Source organism: Uloborus diversus, chromosome 1 (assembly GCF_026930045.1).
Source record: "Uloborus diversus isolate 005 chromosome 1, Udiv.v.3.1, whole genome shotgun sequence".
Taxonomy (NCBI): domain Eukaryota; kingdom Metazoa; phylum Arthropoda; class Arachnida; order Araneae; family Uloboridae; genus Uloborus; species Uloborus diversus.
In genome coordinates this window covers 72,876,418-72,895,770 of record NC_072731.1, presented here as the reverse complement: position 1 = coordinate 72,895,770, position 19,353 = coordinate 72,876,418, and the positions used below count along the sequence as shown (strand labels likewise).

Sequence of the window (19,353 nt, the reverse complement as noted above, 5' to 3'; positions counted from 1 at the left end):
GTCGAATGTCCATTATCGAGCGACTCTTTCGGATGATTTGAAAACCGAATAAAATTTGCTTTTCCGAGAAACTTGGTAATCAGTTAACCCCGTTTGATAATCAGCGTATACAAAATGTAGCGCAGTTACGGGTCCCAATGTTGAGAAATGGACCGTTGACCGATGCCAGCCCAAGTAGTTCCAGCAATTTTAAAAAAAATCATATAAATACAGCATCTCAATATAATGGCTCCAAAATTTTAAGTAAATAATGAACAACTAGTGCACTTTAAAAGATATCAGGAATACATTATCACAAGTTACGCACCTGAAATTAAATGATACGCACACAAGAACAGTTACAAATTTCATGCTTCTGGAATTTAAAAACATTAAACAATAATAATCTGCATTTTATGTCATTTTGACGTGAAAAGTCGGCCAAAGAATGAAAGCTAAAATTAAGACCACGCGACAAGTCTCAAAACTTCTTCCTAATGCTCTCAGAAACATTGCAACACAACTTCACCTCGTGCACTTACGATTATTGAATTTTCCCCCAAGTCAGTAAATGAAAAGAGAAAAATAAAAAAGAGCGACTCAAGAAAAAAATAAAATAAACATGAACTTCAACGCCACGAGAAAGTCACACTTGTACTTTTCTTATTGCGCCGAAAATGCAAATTCCTCTGGAAAACACAGAGAGAAATATTTTACCCTCCCTCCCTCCTTATATATTAGTCGGATATAAATATAAGTCATTTTCCATTTCTCTTAGCAACATCAGCAAAAAAGAAAAAAAAAGCAAAGCAATAAACAAGAACAAATGAGCCCATTAGTGCAGAACAAAAATCTTAAGTCCCAAATTTGTTTTCATTATATAAACGTCTTACTTCAGCAGCCGAAGCCATGCGAAAGAATCACGTGATAACTGAAAAATATTTATTCGAATATACAACCGTTCGAATGAATTTTTCAAAATGAAAAATAAATTCGAGAAATCGACCCGGATTCACAAACTAAGGGTGAGGCGCACCATCTCAAACGTTACGGAACATCCCCTGAGGGCCACCTAGAGTCAAAGTGGGCCCATTGCCAGTTTACTGGCCGCTACGCATAAACCTACGAAATTTAAACTGATTCGATTCCAAGCCGAGCTTCCCAAAGCCCGGGCCCATAGTTTCTAACGAACTAACATGGCCTCTTATCGAACCAGCATCCCCCAAAGATTGAAAACCCCAAATGAAGTCTAAAATCTGTTGAATTGACCCCCTAAAACAGGCTCAATCTATTATTTATCAATAATTACTCAATGCAAATTTTATAGGAAAACAACAAAAGCTAGGCCCACTTGAATGTAAAAACTAGATTTTTTCAAGGAAGGGGCGAGGGCAATTGCCCCGGAAATTGAAGTTTCATTGGCTACTCATGCGTCATGATCACTCAGGCTCTTTATTTTAAATTTTACTATAGAGGGGGAGCACGCAACGCATATTACCCTAAAAACAGCAAAAACTTCATGCATGTAATAATTTTTTAAAGCGAGGAGGGGGGTCACCCCATCTTGTCCCCTCAAATGACAGGCTTGATCGCTACACCCCCCCCCCCTCGTGCTCACCCCTGCAAAAACAACTCTAGCACTCAACTGTTATAAAAATCTTTAGGGTGTCCCCCCTCTCCCGCTTTGGCGCAGCCTCTCAGTTGTTACAGAGTATCCGTCCCCCAGGAAAAGAGCCCCCCCCCCTCCCCGAAAATTAATTCAAAAATATCTTTGTGAAAAAACCGTCCCAAAAAAATTCAATGGCATTGGCTATGCCACGGGTCCCCCCCCCCCCCTTCTGCATTTTTTTTTTCGAAAACCCTATAGAAGTCAACTCAATTTTGAAAAAGCTCAGAAAATGAATGCGCTGTCCGAGAACTCGATTCAAATTTCTTGAGATCTCAACTCAAAGTTCTCGAGAACTCGATTCAAACTTCTCGAGAACTCGATTCTAACATCTCAAGAAGTCGATTCGAAGTAATCGAGAAGTCAATCGCTCGATTTCGAAAGATCTCGATTGTCAATGGCTCGTGTGCTCGATTTCAAAAGATCTCAATTATCAATCACTCGAGTGACCGACTTGAAAAGATCTCGATTATCAATCACTCGATTATCAGAAGTACTCGATTCCCGAGATCTGGATTATGCCCATCACTAGTTTCAATCTTATCTCTTGATATATTTAAAGAGGGAGGAAATTTTCGCTGACAATTAAATGTCGGTGAATTGTACGGAAAGCTTTTTATCCAATATTCAGTACTTTTTCTCCTTCGAAAAAGTTCATAACAGTAATAATGCTGCTATAGTATAGTTGGGGCAAATTCAACCTGGTAGCATTGTGATGGCTACGCAGATCCTAATCACAGTATGACGACGTTGCCAGGTTAGGTTTGCCCATCAATGTATAGTAAATTATCTCTATTATATATCGATGTGTTTTTCTGAACTGTACTATTACTAATGTACCATTATTGTTTCATGCCGTTTAAATTTTTACATTTAAAATTCCTTATACTTCAAAACAACTTTTGGGGAATAAAACAGTACAAATCCTTCCAACAAGATCGTAAAATCTCTGCATAAGCTCCTGCTTGGAGCGTAGTAATATAATTGTTTAAAAAATGAAATAAGCACGCCCTTATAGCAAAATGAACTAAAAAGTAAAAAAATAATCTTTGAATTTTTAAATTGAAAAAAAATATCTTTGACAGCTGGAAAAGTATGGTCAGCAGCGAGAGGATGTCCAATAGTTAAGCATAACTTAGTTTTTTTTAATTACTTTAAAATAATAGGAATAAAACAATTGGTCAAGCAATTAACTTTAACGTTAAAAAAAGCGTGGGGGGGGCTTGATATCAGATGTCTTAGATTTCTCTTAGGCGTTAACGTTTTGCAATGATGCACAATAATTGCAAAAATGTAAATGGAGAGCACCCCACGCTTTTTTTACATTAAAGTTAATTGTTTGGTCAATCATTTTATTCCTATTATTTTAAATTAATTTTTAAAAAATAACTTATACTCAACTGTGGGACATCCTCTCGCTGCTTACTATACTTTACATTCAAATATTATTTTCTACTTTTTGTTCATTTTGCTACAAGAGCGTGTTTATTTAGTTTTTTTAATTTTTTTTAAGTCTTACTTGGTTATAAAAAAAATATTTATTTTGAAATACTTCAAGATTTTCTTTTTAATTTGTGAAGTTTCACGAAAAGCGACTAACATAGACCGTTACATAGATACACATGTGCAGGCGAAGCTGATAAAAGCGTGTTTAAAAAAATAAAATGCCGTTACAACCTATAATGTTTGAGAAAAATATGAGATACAAGTATGACGTCACCCCCGGCGTACGAAAAAATGCAGCATAAAATATCTACATTGCATATGCGTGCATAAATCGTGTTGGTTATCAACCTCACCCCGTTGGGTAATTTTTAAATTTAATGTACTCTGAAGCACAAAATTTGGTTGTGTAGAATAAATGCCACTGTTCTATCTCATTGGGGACATTAAAATGCCGCCAAACGTCCACTATTACTAGCTTTTCTCCCCCACTTGTCGTCGACCCAAATGAATTCTGTAAAAGATGTTTCTCTGCCAGTGCAGTGTTAGTGCAGAAAAAACAATCCCTTTCCGCTTCACTATCAACCTTTCAACGTTAGTGTAATGCAGTAAAAGCTCTTATTTACGCAAGGTTTTAATGAGGGTGTTTAATTCAGTCATAAGTGCTACTTTTAGTCACTGAAATTGATAGAATAAGCAAAAACAAACAAATAATAATAATGATAATAATAGTAATAATAATAACATGGAGCCAGAAAAGACTTATTTTCTCAACAGTATTTTTTTTTTAATTTTTTTTAATGTTCGATTTTGGAAATAAGGCGTGTTCTTTATGACGCCACAAGTGATGTACTTTGGAATGCTATTCCATTAGTGAACTGAACGTTTACGCATCGTCAAAAAAGAAAATGAAAAAGGTTACCAATAAACACTAATATTAATAGTACTCAAAATGAGAATTTTGAACAAAGGTTTTTCTGAAGTAAACATGAAATTCATTACTATCATCGTGTTATATTATTTTTATCTTTATCTAATGCCAAAATATTGTACGTTGCACTAATGGCATCAACAAATGGCATTTTATCACTTGTGATGTCATGCGCAAAAGCGTAAAAAATGAAACTGAATATGCGCACCGATTAAAATATTTTTTTAAATAATTTACTTTGTCAAATTATTTTAAAATGGTCAAATTCTATGTTTTTAAGCATGCTCTTTCAGAAAAAAATATACCTTTGAAAGTTCGGAAAAACAACCCAATTTTCGCGAGGCCGTTTTAATCACGATAATTTAAGCCTCGCGAAACATTATTGTTTTCAACTTTCGATTATGTTCAAACAAAATTCGCGAAATTTCAGCTTGCCACCAACTAACGAAAACCAACGAATCGATCGCAAAAATAACGGTTCGCGAAAATAAGTGCTTTTACAGTACTTAAAAGTAATTGTTTTTTAAGTGATTGACTTTTCATGACAGTATTATCAACGAAGAAAAACATGAAGCCTGAAGGCGTTCAAATACTATATGATGTGTATTCATTTTTCAGAATTACAAGGAACCCCGTTTATAGTGTAATAATAATAAAATGTGACAGTTTCTTTCGTATTACATATAATTTATATGTTTATTAGATAATAATATAGCGCTTCGGTAACAATTTTTTTTTTTTAAAGTTATGTACACTTTTTTAATATTAATTTGCTGAAAATATCTTTCAAGGGGTGAAAATTTATGAAATCATCATCAAATAATTTTTTTAGATTAATGTGTGATTCTTTCTTAAATCTTTCAATATATAATCTGTAACATGATTCAAAAAAGTGGCTTTAAATCCTAAAAACGTCCACGTGAAAGAGTGCGGTTGAAAGTAATTTTAATCAACTAATAAAGTAAGAGGGTTATAACTTGTGAACGTTGGAATCAATATCTGACAACATTAATTAGTTTAACTTCATTGAAAATATTTCAGAATAAAACTAAAGATTTGGTGTGTAAATATAAGGAAATGAAATCATTGGTACTATCATCAGAAATTCAGTCACACTATTGTGTTCTTGACAGTATTGAGTTCAGGGCCTGAACCTGATAACCGAATAGGCCGACCAAGGCCGTGGCAAAGGGCTCCCAATATTTAAGGGGCCCCAAATGGCAACAATTGTTTTAATCCATTGCTAAAGTTTGAATACAGGTAGCCCCAAAAATTTTTGGGCCTCGTGCTCCCTGATATTTTAATTGGGCCCTGATTGTGTGACTTGAGTATATTTACTGTATTAAACCTGACTGAAATGGCAAGTAAGAAATTTGAAATTTTTCAAGCCCTAATACTATCGTCTTTACAGATTTCATCAAATATTTTGAAACATTGCTTTTATCTCTTTAGGGGTATTTCGCATCAGTGACTCGGAACCATCCAGTGAAGGTAAGCACATTTTGCTGAATGGCTTTTATTTAGCAAATTTGGTTAACCGAAATGGCAACATAATAACTTAGTGAAATTATTATAGTTGGAGCGAAGCTAACCTGACACCATTGTGAAGGACACAGAAAACCTAACCATATTATTTATGGGTTCTCACCTGGGGAGGGAGTCATGGCGTAAACTGAGCGATTGAAATTTTTAGGAGGTTGTTTTGAGTGGTATTTTTCTCACTTGGGGGGGGGAGTGCCTTTGCTTTTGGGGGGAAAGGTCTTCGCAATATTTAGGGGTGTGTGTCCTTACTCTTAAGGGGTTGGGCACCCCTGTATTATTAGTATGCTCCCAGATTAGCTTTGACCCAAGTGCAGGTTGTGTCATCAGCTATATGAATATAGAAACTGAATTTCTTTAATTTAGCAAATTTTGTTTAACCGAAATGGTGTTATAACTTTTAGTGAAACCACTAAATTTTGACATTTAGCTATATATGAATAAATAAACACGGATGGCAAGTTTATTGATGTAATGTGAAATGTTTTAGCAATGAAATTTTTTGCGCGAGATACCGACTGAATTCTCAAAATCATGAAATTGTGAAAAACAAAAAGGAAAATCTCGAAACAATTTGAGAATAAATCAAAATGTAAATCATTGGAAACTCACTAATTCCTTTGGGTTTTAGGTTCAGTTTTGTACTTTATAATAGGTAGAACGAGGGTGAACAGTGGTGAATTTCTATAGGAGAAAAGTGCGGTGATAAAATTGAGATTTGAGATCGTTTATAATATTTAAAAATGAATTGAAGTAATTTAATGTCCCTAAGTTTGGCGTCGAAAAGGACCATACCAAACGGGCAATTTTAATTCAAGCATTTTTCATGAAATTTTATTTCTTTCCAGAAGACTTTCGATCATTTTTCCATTCGTTATTATTTTTTTCTTTACTAACAATCACGTGTTTTAAATGGAATTTTTCAGGCGAAACTCACATATTCATTGTCTGAAAAATTATTGTCTTTTATAGTTTGATAATGTGCTTCAATTATGACTCTATAGAGTGCAACTGTTCAGACCGAAGCGATGAAAAAAAAAACGTATGGACCAAAACATTTGGCAGAATCATTTTCATCGCTAAATTATGACACGGCAAATTTTACGTGCTTAGTTTGTAAATGCAAATGGTACCGCTGAAATTAGTTGCAGCTTTACTTGAGCAACATTATACGCTCATTTTTTGTTTGCATGCTCATTAGAAGCTCTTAATTCTATCGTTTAGTTTTCCCATACTGAAGGTGTGCTGTATGAAATTTCATCATAGTAATACTTTCGTTGAAATTACAAAAAAATACATAAATGAAACTAAACTGTAAATGACCTTCGATAATATTAGTGGAAGAGAGAGATTCAGAGTTCTCCCCCGGAAAATTTTCAGAACTGAAGTCCGAAACAATTGTAATCAACATGCATGAACCAAGATACATGGTAAAGGGTAAATTATAAACATCAATCGTCCCCTCCCTTGAAAAATTTCCGAATCCGCCCTTGATTCACTCCCATTGTGACAGAAGCAAAATGAGTCTGTCGTAATGGTATTGCTATGGTTATCAAACTAGAACAGATACATTCTCTGTTCTAGTGACGTCATGGTGCAATCAACAAACCACAGTCTTCTAAAGTAAGAAATAACAACGTCAAAAATCACAAATTGCAGATTACTGCAAGCACGTGTTTCAGCGTTACAAGGAACGTCTTTTTCAATGCAAAAGAAATGAACTAATGGATGAAAATACATCCGACCATTTAGCTTTTGTCGGATGTCTTTTAATCCATAAACTCATTTCTTTTGCATTTAAAGGGCGTTCCTTGTAACGCTGAAACTCGTGTCTGCAGTAAACTGCAAGTTATGATTTTTGACGCTGTTATTTCTCTCTTTACTTTTCAGCACAAAAGTATTTATTTACCTTATCTCACAGTCTTCTGATCTTAAGTAATTTAGAATGACGGTAAAAAAATGCCAACTGCTTAGTAGGAAAGCGTGATAATAAAATTATGTAGAACCATGCTGAAACTCTTCAACGATTTTTAAAAATTTAAAGAAGTTAGGATTGTTTAATGTGCCATGATACTTTGCTGATACTTTTTATTCGCTTCGTGATGGGTAGATATAAAGTTTCATGAAAAAATGTTTTCAGAAATTTTCATCTTTTGCAATGAATATTATCATTTTCTTTTCTGTCATATAAAAGTGGTGTTTATTCTTTCTTTCTTTTTTTTCCCTTGGAAATTGCTTTCAGATTGCAAAATATTATTTGAATATTATTTCTCTTTAAAGGGTGTTTTCGGTTATTATGAATGATTAGCCTTATATCACATCTAGCTTAGGAAGTTCTTTTCCAAAGATATTCAAATGAGTTCATTTAGAATGTTTTCATTTTCATTTTGTCTGCTTTTCTTTTCTTTTTTTTTAACGCAAACATTTTTTTTTTGTTGTTATAACAATGCGCATATGAATTATGGTGCAATTCATAGTAATAAATAATACAATTTATTAAGTACTGTAGTGGTAACCGCACGGCTTTGCCCGTAATAGAAAAATTAAACAGTTTTTTGGTTCGCCTGTATATTTACAAATAATGTGTTGTGAATTTTCTCGCCAATTGGCTTGTGACCATGCTACGGTTCCACGTTATGATAATTTCGTAATTTACTCGTCCATCTTATGGTAATTTTGTTCTTAAAATTGGAATAGAAAAAGAACCACATCAAATTTTCGAAAAATCGCTTGAAGGTGCACCCCCCCCCCCCCCATGCTGCAAACTAACTTTGTGCCAAATTTCATGAAAATCGGCCGAACGGTCTAGGCGCTATGCGCATCACAGAGATCCTGACAGACAGAGAGAGATCCGGAAAGACAGAAAGACTTTCAGCTTTATTAATAGTAAAGATTGCGATTAATTAATATAAAATATTACTATTAAAAATTACGAATATTTAAAAATAATACGATTTGTTGGTGTTCTTTTCGGGGATATTTAGTTCAGATAAGCAAACTAAAAAGATAGTCTGAAGTTTATATAAAACTAGTATAACTTTTAAAAGCACGCAGCAAAATCAAATTTTGAGCATAAGAATGCGAAAAGGAAAAAAAAAAGTTTCAACGTAAAATTAAAAAAAAAAAAAATTAAACATGGCTTTAATCCACGATTTCGGACACTTCAAATTTTCAGAAATTTTGAGTGTTTTACTGTTTGGATGCAGCTCTTTAATTGTTTACTTATTTTTAAATTTACGAGCTGGAAATAAACAAGTCTCCTGAAGTAGTATTTCGTTTGTAATTTGCTCTTTTCCAGTTGAGAAACACAGAAGGCTGCCTGAGCCCAAACTGGAAATTCCCCATTACGGACGACAGCGCAGCGACAGCGGGTCTCAAATGTCCAAAAAGGCCTTTTGGCCCCTCGTGGCGGTCTCCCAGATCTTCGGAGTGGCCTGCGTCGGATTGGTCATCACGTGGGTTAAAAAGTACTCTGGAGGCTTTTCGTGGAGTGATGCAAACCTTCAATTCAATTACCATCCTGTGCTGATGGTTTTAGGACTCATATTTCTTTATGGAGACGGTGAGTATAATAAATGCGGACAAAATCTTTTAATGATTTTTTCTGATAATTTAATTAATATTAACAAAGCGGAAATTCGGAATTGGGTGAAATCAGTATTTAACTCATTGTTCTTGTTTTTTTACTTCTTTTTACATAGTAAAGAAAGAATTGTAGGTATTCGCGAAAAAAAATTCACTCAAATTTTCACTTAATTTGTACTTGGTTCAGCCCCGAATAAATGTTGAGTTGTTTTTTCGGCCTGACCACACGTGCATATATACCTAAGAACATATAGATGCCCAAAATATCCATTTTGACGATGCCCGAGTCAATTACAACGAGTTTTCTCGGGACGTCCATGTGTACGTATGTATGTTTGTGCGTATGTATCTCGCCTAACTCAAAAACGGTACGCCGTAGAAAGTAGAACTTGGATACGCGTAGTTTTCTAGTGGGATCTAGTTGAGCACCTTTCCTTTTGGATGCATTCGGATGTTCCAAAATGGGTCTTTTGCACCTTTTTAGGGGGGAAACCAGTGTTTACTTCAATGCAAACTCAAGTGATGTTATAATTTGGCGGATATTTAGCAATATACCACCAAGGCGTAATAGGAAGTCATGTGATGCACACATCAGCTTGTTTTAAGTAATGGACAAAAATTTTAATCATTCATCCTTTTCTTCAACAACAAAACACCTTTTAGCTACGCGTCACTTTCTCACTGAACTCTCCAAAAAGAGGTAAACATTATCAACGTCATAGCTCAACTTAAAAGATCCGCACTATACCTCTAAAGATCGAGGTATTTATATCACAAGCCACATTAAATAATTGATATTTATATTGTAATACTTTCCAAAAACAGTTTTTGTTCTTATGAAATGAAAAAGTTCTTATTACTAACATTTCGTCTATTAATTGCTCCAATTGATTTTCATTGCTGCAATTTGCGTACTTAATCTTATGAATATTTTGACTGAAAATATTTCGTGCAATTTGTCTATAGTTGGGGCAAACCTAAACTGGCAGCATTGTGAAGGCCACCCAGATCATAACCGCAGCATTACAACGCTACTAGGTTAGGCTTGCCCCAATTATAGTGCATACGGAGCAAACAGGGCCGATCCTAGCAGGTGTGCAGAGTGTGTACCGCACAAGGGGCGGCCGCAGGCCGCATCATGTAGTTCTTGTAAGCAAGAAAAATTCCTCAAGAATTTCTTACAAGATAATTTGTTATAAGTCAAATAAATATGCTGAATTTTAAATGTTCAATTATCAAAGTAAGTGTCGAATTCCTGACAGCATAGCATAGTTTAAGAAAAATAGAATGTTTGGGAACATTGTGTTGGTTTATTGTCCATTAATATTTACTCTTTAGACAAATGCTTCATTTGGCTGCAAAATTTGTGACAGAACCGGTAATCAGGCATGGATACGGGGAGGGAAAATAGCCCTTCCTGAAGCATGAAAGGGTGCCTTCTAAAAGGAGCACCGAGGGCGGCCACTAATGTTAACCCCCCAAGCTTTTATAGACTTAAACAATGAAGGCATATTTTATTTATATATAAAAAAAGCTATACTGATTAGATACTCTCGCAGGCATTTCAAACAACGAATTCTGTGCTCAACAATCGTGGATACGTGGAAAGAAAGTGGAAAATTGCGACAACTTTGCGAGTCAAACACATGAATGACGAACTAAAATTTTGTAATTTCCCCCCTTTACGGCAATTTTTCTTATTATGTTCCCGAATGAATTGCCCAGTTTCAGATCAGGTAGGAGGACAGGGCTCTTGCCCCGGGTAGCAAATTTAAACGAAGCTCCAAAAGGATGCCATGACCTCCTTGACGAGACTAAAGAAGGCTTAAAATTGCGTTTCTAGGACTTTAATTTCGGAAAATTTCGCTGGTTGAACCACTGATCTTAGATCTCTGATTCACAATTAAAATTATTTATTAAGTCTTTGATTCACCCCTTCCACCTAAACTTAATCAAAGATAGCCTATAAATGTTGGCTCCAAAATCGAAAATGTGTTTTTAGAGGACTTCCTACTGTCATCAAAAATTGCTTAATTACATTTTTCGGATTTCTTTTTCCGAAATTTTTGCGATGTACTTTTTACTACCAAAGACAGTCTCAATTAGCGCCTTTAGAGAAGCCCCTAATCCCACCCCCTCTCACTTAATTTATTGAAAAACAAACTAAAATTGCGTTTTTCAAACACCAGTTTCAAGAACTTTCGGGGAAGGACCCCGGATCCCCCTTTTCTCCAATGCAATCACTATAACCCAAAATTTCGTTTTTAGACGGTTCCGTGTAAGCACAGATCCCTTCCTGCCTAAACTAGCCTGAAATTGACTTCAGTTTCAAAAAACAGTTCGTGAGGGCACACCAACCCCCCCCCCCCCCCCCCCGTTCTTAGTCCCATCGTAATCAAACAATGCCTAAAATACGTTTTTGAGACTTCAATTTCTAAAAAAATCCGGAAAAGAATTGCTTGGCTTATGTAACTTTCTACCGCGCTAGGGCATACCCATCAATCGTCGAGGTGAGTTGGACAAAAGTCTATAGTTGTATTTTTCCGATATTAATATCGAAAAACATCCGTTAAGATCCGCCGAAGCGTCCCAGTTTCGTTAACGTCACCAAAGATAGTATGTAAAATTGCGCTTTTAGAAACATCCGCTTGGGAACCCCAAACCCTTCCTTCTAAAAAATAGCATATAATGGATTTTAGTTCTGAAAAATATTTCGGTACGGAATATTTTCACGTTGCCCCTATTGTTTTCAAATTTTGCCAAAAATGGGTTTTTGAAACAATAGTGCCGAGAAATTACCGGAGGAAAGCCGTTAGATCCACTACCGTCACCAAAGACAGCCTAAATTTGCGAACTTCAATTTCGAAAACTTTTGATGGGAGATGATTGAATCTCACTCCCTCTAGCAACGTCAACAAAGGTAACCCAAAATTGCGTGTTTAAAACTTCAGTTTCGGAAAATTTTCGGGAAGAGCGCCGATCCTTCCTACGCTACGGTCACAAAAATAGCTTCAAACTGATTTCAATTTCGAAAGAATTTTAGGAAAGAACTCCAACATTACTATTACCTGGAAGTCTCGAAAAAGTTTCTAAAATTGCGTTATTTGACTTCAATTTCGAAAATTTCTCCATGCACCCTGAATATACCCGACTCTTTTACCCTTGCAACCGAACACAATCAAAAATTAACTAAAACTATTTTTCATACGCCAATTTCGATAATTTTCTCGGAGCAATCCCTCCCCCCTTTCCGCTTCCCCCTCCTCCGTCCTTCCTCTGATGTCACCGAAGACAGACTATTAAATGCGTTTTTAAGACTAGTAAATTTCGGTATCTATTACTTTCTTCAAAGGTATAAATTGTACCTAAAGAGTTTCTTACTACAAAATTTTACTTACAAAAGTTCATCATTCTTTTTTTTTTTCCTTTCTTTTTTAAATTAGAACTTGGTACAGAAATTTGAAGAAAGATTTATATAGACGTTAAAAATTCGTCAAAATATGCAAATTACTCTTGAGGGGCGGCCCATCAGGTCTTTGCACGCGGGCGGCCCACACCCTAGGATCGGCCCTGGGAGCAAAGTGAACACTTTATTTAAAATCAAGAACTATTTTGTTGAAATTTTGTAGCTAAAATTAGATATTTTACTAGTCGTTGATTGATTTGTTTTTAATTTTCCTTCCAGCAATTTTAGTGTACAGAGTATTCGCATTTCTGCCTAAGCCTTTACTGAAGATTATCCATGGCTTGCTGCATGTGGCGGCCATCATACTGGCTGCCATCGGTTTGGCCGCCGTGTTCTGGAATCATCGAAGAACCCTCAAACCTGACCTGTATTCCATTCACAGCTGGATTGGATTGGCTACCTACATCATGTTTTGCTTGCAGGTTAGTCTTAAAAATAAAATTTGCATTTTAGCTTGCTGAAAAAAGTTTTCCGGCATCCATTCTAGAGCGTCGGTTAAGAGTAGAACCAAAACAAAATGCACAAATCTTTTTTTTTTTTCTTTTCATTACCATTGTAACGGAAACGCCGACAAACAACGGCAACTTGTAATAAAACTAATTTTATAATGAACGCTGATTCATTACAAATTTGGTTCACTGTACCCTTGGCCTGGTTTACTGAACCACATGGTTTGATTCACTTTACCCTTTGCCTGATTCATGGTACCACTTAAACCAAGTGGTTTACTGTCCCCTTGTTTGGCATCCTCTTGGGTTAACTTCCAAGGGGATAATACCAATAATATTCTACTGGAGGGGCCAATGATAAGAGTCTATCCAGTGGTAGGGTTACTATAAAAGACAATTTACTGCTTGGATTTAGAGATAATTCAAGCAGTAAAACGTCTGTATTTTTCGTACAGAGAATTCTAAAGAAACCATTCATTAAACATTGAGAAGTGGAAAAAATTGAAAATGCGAATGTTGTGCAATGGATCATTCAAATTACGATGGTTATGCAATAACATAGCATGCCATTTTCGGTTTACAAAATTATTTTTATGTTAGATAACACTGGTAAACAAAGATTTTGTTAAATGAAACATTTATATTGTTTCTATGGCAATTTTTGACGCTGATTCCAAATATTCAATCAGAACTTTTCCATCACCCACAGTTTTTGTGTAATCATTGGTTTTAAGTGATTTTTCCCGTCTATTCCTATATCACATAATGATAAAAACTCATAATTAACAATTAAAATCTTGTCATAAAGATTAGAAATGTAGAAATAGATAGTCAAATTTGTGCTAGTACTGCAGTGGAAACATGGTGGTCAATCTTAATGGCACCCATTTTCGTGATATACGCTACCTGAATTAAATCATTTGTTTGTTTTTACAGTTGAATGCAATCATAAAGAACTCATAAATTTTTACTCTAAGGAAAATGCTTTAGAGTATACTGTAATAGTATTGACTATAATGGATATGTTCGTATTTTAATATCAAACTTGGTTTTAATTCTTTAGAAACTAGATTACAAGCCATAATATTGCATGATAGAAACACGTTGCCTTCGGTATCACTAGCATATTCCGTCAAAATGAAGGAAACATCTGGAGATTTGTAACTTTTTTTAGATAAAATTTTTGTACAACACTTATGGGACAATTATTTCTGGCCTAAAAATGAATTAAAGAAATTTTATGAACTGCTTGGTTTTAACACAATGCCGTATTCTCTTCTACAAATGGAAAAGCAATGGCAAGAAGAATTTAAAGAAAAAAAAAAGTCTGGACCTGTGTTATTCCATGGGCTGTTTATATTAAATTAGGCCTTTGAAAACTAGTAGAGACTTTGTAACACTGCTGCTGAATTTGAATACTTAAAACCGGAATTGCTATGTATTTTATTGGTGTAAAGCTAAACATTAGTGTGGTTCAAAAATACATGTAAAAAAAAGTTTCTCCTAGATAACAGGACACCCCTCAATATTTTTAGAATTATGGATAGTAATATACTGGAAGAATTTTAGCTTCCTACTTCAACTGGAAGAGGGTGCTCAACCCAATCTCCCAAACATCATAAGTATGGGGAGGGGGTTAAAAAATACATTGAACTGAAAAACAATGCTACATAGCGTAATATACACGAGTAATATGCATATACATTGCAATAAAATAATTATTTACAAAAAAAAAAAAAAAAAAGAACAGCAGAGGAAATTAAGTATTTCTAAATTTGTGACATTTTCTATGCTACGGCTGATGTTAAATCAAGGGGTTATTGAGCACCGTCTTAAAATTTGAGTAAGAAGCTAAAACTTTTACAGCATAATACTATTAGTAAGTTTAAAAAAAATAGGGGGTGTCCTGGACTCTAGCTGAAAAAAAGTTTTTTTTGCGCCACCCTATTAAACATCTTTGGAGGACCCCCCCCCCCCCCCCCCCCCCCCCGAATTATCCAAGTGAATAAATTTTTGAATAATGCTAGAAACTTAATAGGAATATTCCTGATGCCAAATACAGAAAGAAAGGAACTATAGCTAAAATTTTGATCATCATTTTAGTGTTAATCTTGTATGTGAATATGCGCATTTCTTTCAAACTTCAGTCTAATGTTACAAAAAATCTGTGGGTGGTCGAGAAAAACTGTTTGCATATTTGAATTCAGCGCATCATTTTACACTAAGATCAGGTATTTTTCTAATTGTAATTTAAAAAAAGCTATATATATATATATATATATATATATATATATATATATATATATATATATATATATATATATATATATATATATATATATATATATATATATATATATATATATATATATATATATATATATTGTAGACTAGTGTAAATAAAAGAATTTGTCGTCAGTTACTGCGATACAAATGTCAAACTTGATATCATGCCACCATGATGAGGGTAAAAAATACTGTGTTAGTTCGGTCTGGTATTTCAGTACAACCTGCAAAACAAAATTTATAAATGTAAAAAAAATAATAATAATAATAAAAATATCATGCATGCTTTGTAACCTGTCAACACACACTTTTATGAAGAAAGTACGGCCAGAAACTTGATACCAACAACAATGCATCGTGAACAGTTATAATGTTTGGTAGCCTTAAAATCAATTTTTGCTGTCATTACTGCAGACTAACTAACAATTAATTATTAATACGAAGTTTGAGAGAGTTTTAGGAAATTAATTTCTGGCCATTTGCTCAGAATTACAATAGCCGAATGAAGAGAACCGGTTGTTTTGGAAGGTTGCAGAAGATAGTTTTCGATTCGTGACGTAATGCATAATAACGGCCACATTCATGAGCTTCGTGAGCTTAATATGGCACACGGGCCGTAGGTTGGGAATCACTGATATAGATAGACAAGTATATATATACTTGTCTATCTATATCTATATCTTTCTATACATAAAGATATATATAAAAAGGAGAGCGATGGATGAAAATAGATTGAAGAGCGAGAGAAAGATAAAAAGAGACAGAGATGACCAGATAAAGATAGATACATAGATAGATAGAGATAAACGTTAAATGCGTGTAATGTATAGAGAAAGAAAGATGTATGAAAGGAGGATATAACTGAACAGACGAAGGCTGAAAAAAAAAATTCAAAACTTTTTTTAAGCACATTTTTTAAAACACATTCTTTATCAAGGTGAAAATTTTCAATTCTTCTTTTCAACATTCAAGAGAATGTTTATAATTCTGGAATCCCTTCTTTCGTTTCGTACCTGAACACTGTTAATTTACAACTTTGACTTCCTTCTTTCTTTTTTCAAGACAACGAACGTAATTTTAAATTTCTGAAAACATCAATTTTTATTTAAGATCTGAAAATAAAATTAGCAAAAATATCAAATGAAGATTTTACTTGTGAACTGTTAAGTTTCATTGTAACGTATCTAACTTTACGTTTTAATACAATGCATTTGAGAAATATAGCATCTAGAAACAAACGGGTGTGTAAGTGCAAAAATTAAAAGGTTTGAGATAACCAGTGCAAATGGTAGGAGAAGCTCTTATATGGTGCCGGGGGAAACGATATTAATATTAGTCCTGAAAGGTGCTGCAGGACAGCACTGTTTAAAATAACCATTCGATTAAAGCATGAAAATGGTTTGAACTTTGTTCACGCTTTACTCAGAACTTTAAAATGCTCAAATATCCGTTTGTTTCTCACTGTCTCAAAAGCTGAAGTATGTTCCTGTCAGTAATTTCCGGAATTCTTTCCAGTACATCGCAGGCTTTCTGGCATTTTTCCTTCCTATGACTCCTGTAAACGTGCGAGCTTTCATTCTACCCTTTCATCAGTTCTTCGGGACTGGAATTTTCGCCATGGCCATTGCATCAGCACTCATGGGCATCACAGAAAAACTCCTCTGGACTCCGTGAGTATTGGTCCTTTCATTCAGCAATAAGTTCATTCTCGGTGAAAAATGAGTTACAGTCACTCAGGATTACAGTAGAACCTCGTTTATCCGGACTTGGTTTATCCAGATCTCCGGTTATCCGGATCGAATATGTTGACTTATAAAAAGAAATTATGTTGACATAGTTAACTTTAAATTATGATGGCAAGAACGTTTTCTAAAGTACACCAAACATTCTCTTTTATTATGATTTAATGCACATCTCCTGCATGGATTGTACAACAAATTACGGTAATCTAACAAATACCACTGCAACCATAGGCTGCTGGTGCTCGCAAAAATTGGGGGGTCAAAGGAGATGCGGGGGGCATCAGGCTTGGTGGGTGGTGCCCCTACAGCTGACCCTTTTTTATGAATTGAAGTTCAACGTTATTATTGATTAACTGACCTGTGAACAATTAGGGGCGCGAGCTTAAAAAATCGGAATGGGTGGCCACAGTAGATTAATTTCTTCCAATTTTAAGCTCCAATTCACTTTTTATGGAATAATAACTTGAGAAAAAACGTAAAACCCACACTCACAACTCGGTTATTAATTCTTTAAACATGTGAAAGGTTCCCTTTTATCATCTTTTGATCGATTTTTATTTTAAATTTGTGGGGAGACTCAGCAAAAGAAAAGGTGATTTGAAACCAATTTACATTACATTTGCATTATTTTTGCTGTAAAAAAGTCAAATATTTCGGGATACAGCCCTCCCTCCTCTCATTCCCCCTCTCAGCAACAAACACTATCATTGACATAAAACTGAAGAAAAACTTCTAAAGCAGGGCCGACGAAAGGTCCTGTCATCCGAAACTAGGGGCCCAGTCCTTTTTAGGGCCGACTTGGAATAGGAGTAGTATAAATTTTATAACTTTTATAGGTGAAGGGGGGTACTGGTGACCAAAATGACGAGAGGCTCGCCTTGGCTCTTGGAGCCCCCCTAATTTTAGTCAGGGTTCGAATACTTTTGAAACTTTTCATCGAGGCAAAGAAAATCCTACTCCATACTAATTTTTGTTTTCATTTCAATTTTTAAATAATATAAAAAAAACACATGGGCATAATTGTATTTAAAAATCTATGAGATAAATTTTGAAGTCTCGAGTCTTTAGTTAGGTTCATGCAGAGAGCAACTTGCGATAAGAGGTACATATATAACTTTTCACAAGTAGAAATAATAGAAATGAACCCATTCGGGAAAAAAAACGGAAAAAGTTTACTTTTCCCCAACTTTTCCGGAGTTTTTTACAACCGTTCCCATCTCTATTCCTAAGGTATTTTTTTTTTTATCATTTTTAATGTTTTTTCGCAATCGTGAACATCCCCCCCCCCTAATGTTGTTTTTTCTTCTTTATTGTTCATACATTTAAAAGGTATACCTTTCATTCCTACGGTCTCTATTATTATTATATTTCTTCTACACAAGCGAAAACATTTTATTCCAAACGTTGCTTCTCTTCCTTATGCTTTCCACAAAATGTAAAGTTTTGTTTCGTGTTTCAGAAACTACTCAGCTGGTGCTCCTGCCGGCCTCATTGGAAACTCCTTGGGAGTGCTTCTTGTTGCATTTGGTTTCATTGTTGTGTATCTAGTAACAAACTCTTCTTATAAAAGAAAAACCGCTGCCCTCCGAGATACCAGCGCCCGTCAACTAAGCCGACTCATTCACTAAAGTCACCGCCATAAGACAGACGACAGTTTATATATGCTATAGGAGTTTATCGATGATGCACCATTTCATGTTTCATGTACATAAACTTTTCAATCATGAATAAATTATTTTTATATTATTGTAACACAAAAAATCATTTCATTATTTTAGTCTGTATTTAATTTTTTCAAAGTGATTGCATATAACTTCAATGCCCAAAATTCGCAGAATTTCCTATTTTTAGAAACTTTATTTTTCACTTTCTGTATCTGGAAACTTAAGTACTACAAAAAAATTTAAAATGCACTTTAAGAGCCGCATTGTTACATACGTGATAAAGTAGAATCTTTCCACGCCATGGACCGGGTTCAAATCCCAGTCGTGGGGAACGTGGGATCGGGTAGCCGATGAGAGGCCATGTCAGCTTAGTTAGAAACTGGGGACCTGTGCCTTAAGGGGGCTGGGAATCGGAGTAGCATAAATTTGACAAGTTTTATGGGGGGGGGGGGGGGGACACTGTAAAAAAATGGACAAGGGGCTCGCCTTGGCTCTCTGCTGCCCTGCGTGGATGGATGTCACATGACTGCTAAAGCATATCTTACCAGCGTGTCTTTTTAGTTCCGAATCTTCTTTATGCTGTAGGCGCGGTCTATTTAGCAG

General features: G+C 35.0%; 1 protein-coding gene across 2 annotated transcripts in view; it reads left to right on the top strand.

The window, feature by feature from the left end:
• Positions 1-18,829, top strand: part of LOC129234645 (transmembrane ascorbate-dependent reductase CYB561-like) — a 45,236-nt gene extending 26,407 nt beyond the window's left edge. Inside the window, exons 2-6 of one of the 2 annotated variants that reach the window (XM_054868680.1) lie at positions 5,472-5,510; positions 8,857-9,120; positions 12,829-13,031; positions 16,860-17,014; positions 18,546-18,829. In XM_054868680.1, the coding sequence (XP_054724655.1) occupies positions 5,472-5,510; positions 8,857-9,120; positions 12,829-13,031; positions 16,860-17,014; positions 18,546-18,714 (830 nt within the window). In that variant the 3' untranslated portion in view covers positions 18,715-18,829. The remainder of the gene's footprint in view (positions 1-5,471; positions 5,511-8,856; positions 9,121-12,828; positions 13,032-16,859; positions 17,015-18,545) is intronic. The other variant, XM_054868681.1, reaches the window with a different exon arrangement.
• Positions 18,830-19,353: the final 524 nt, after the last annotated feature.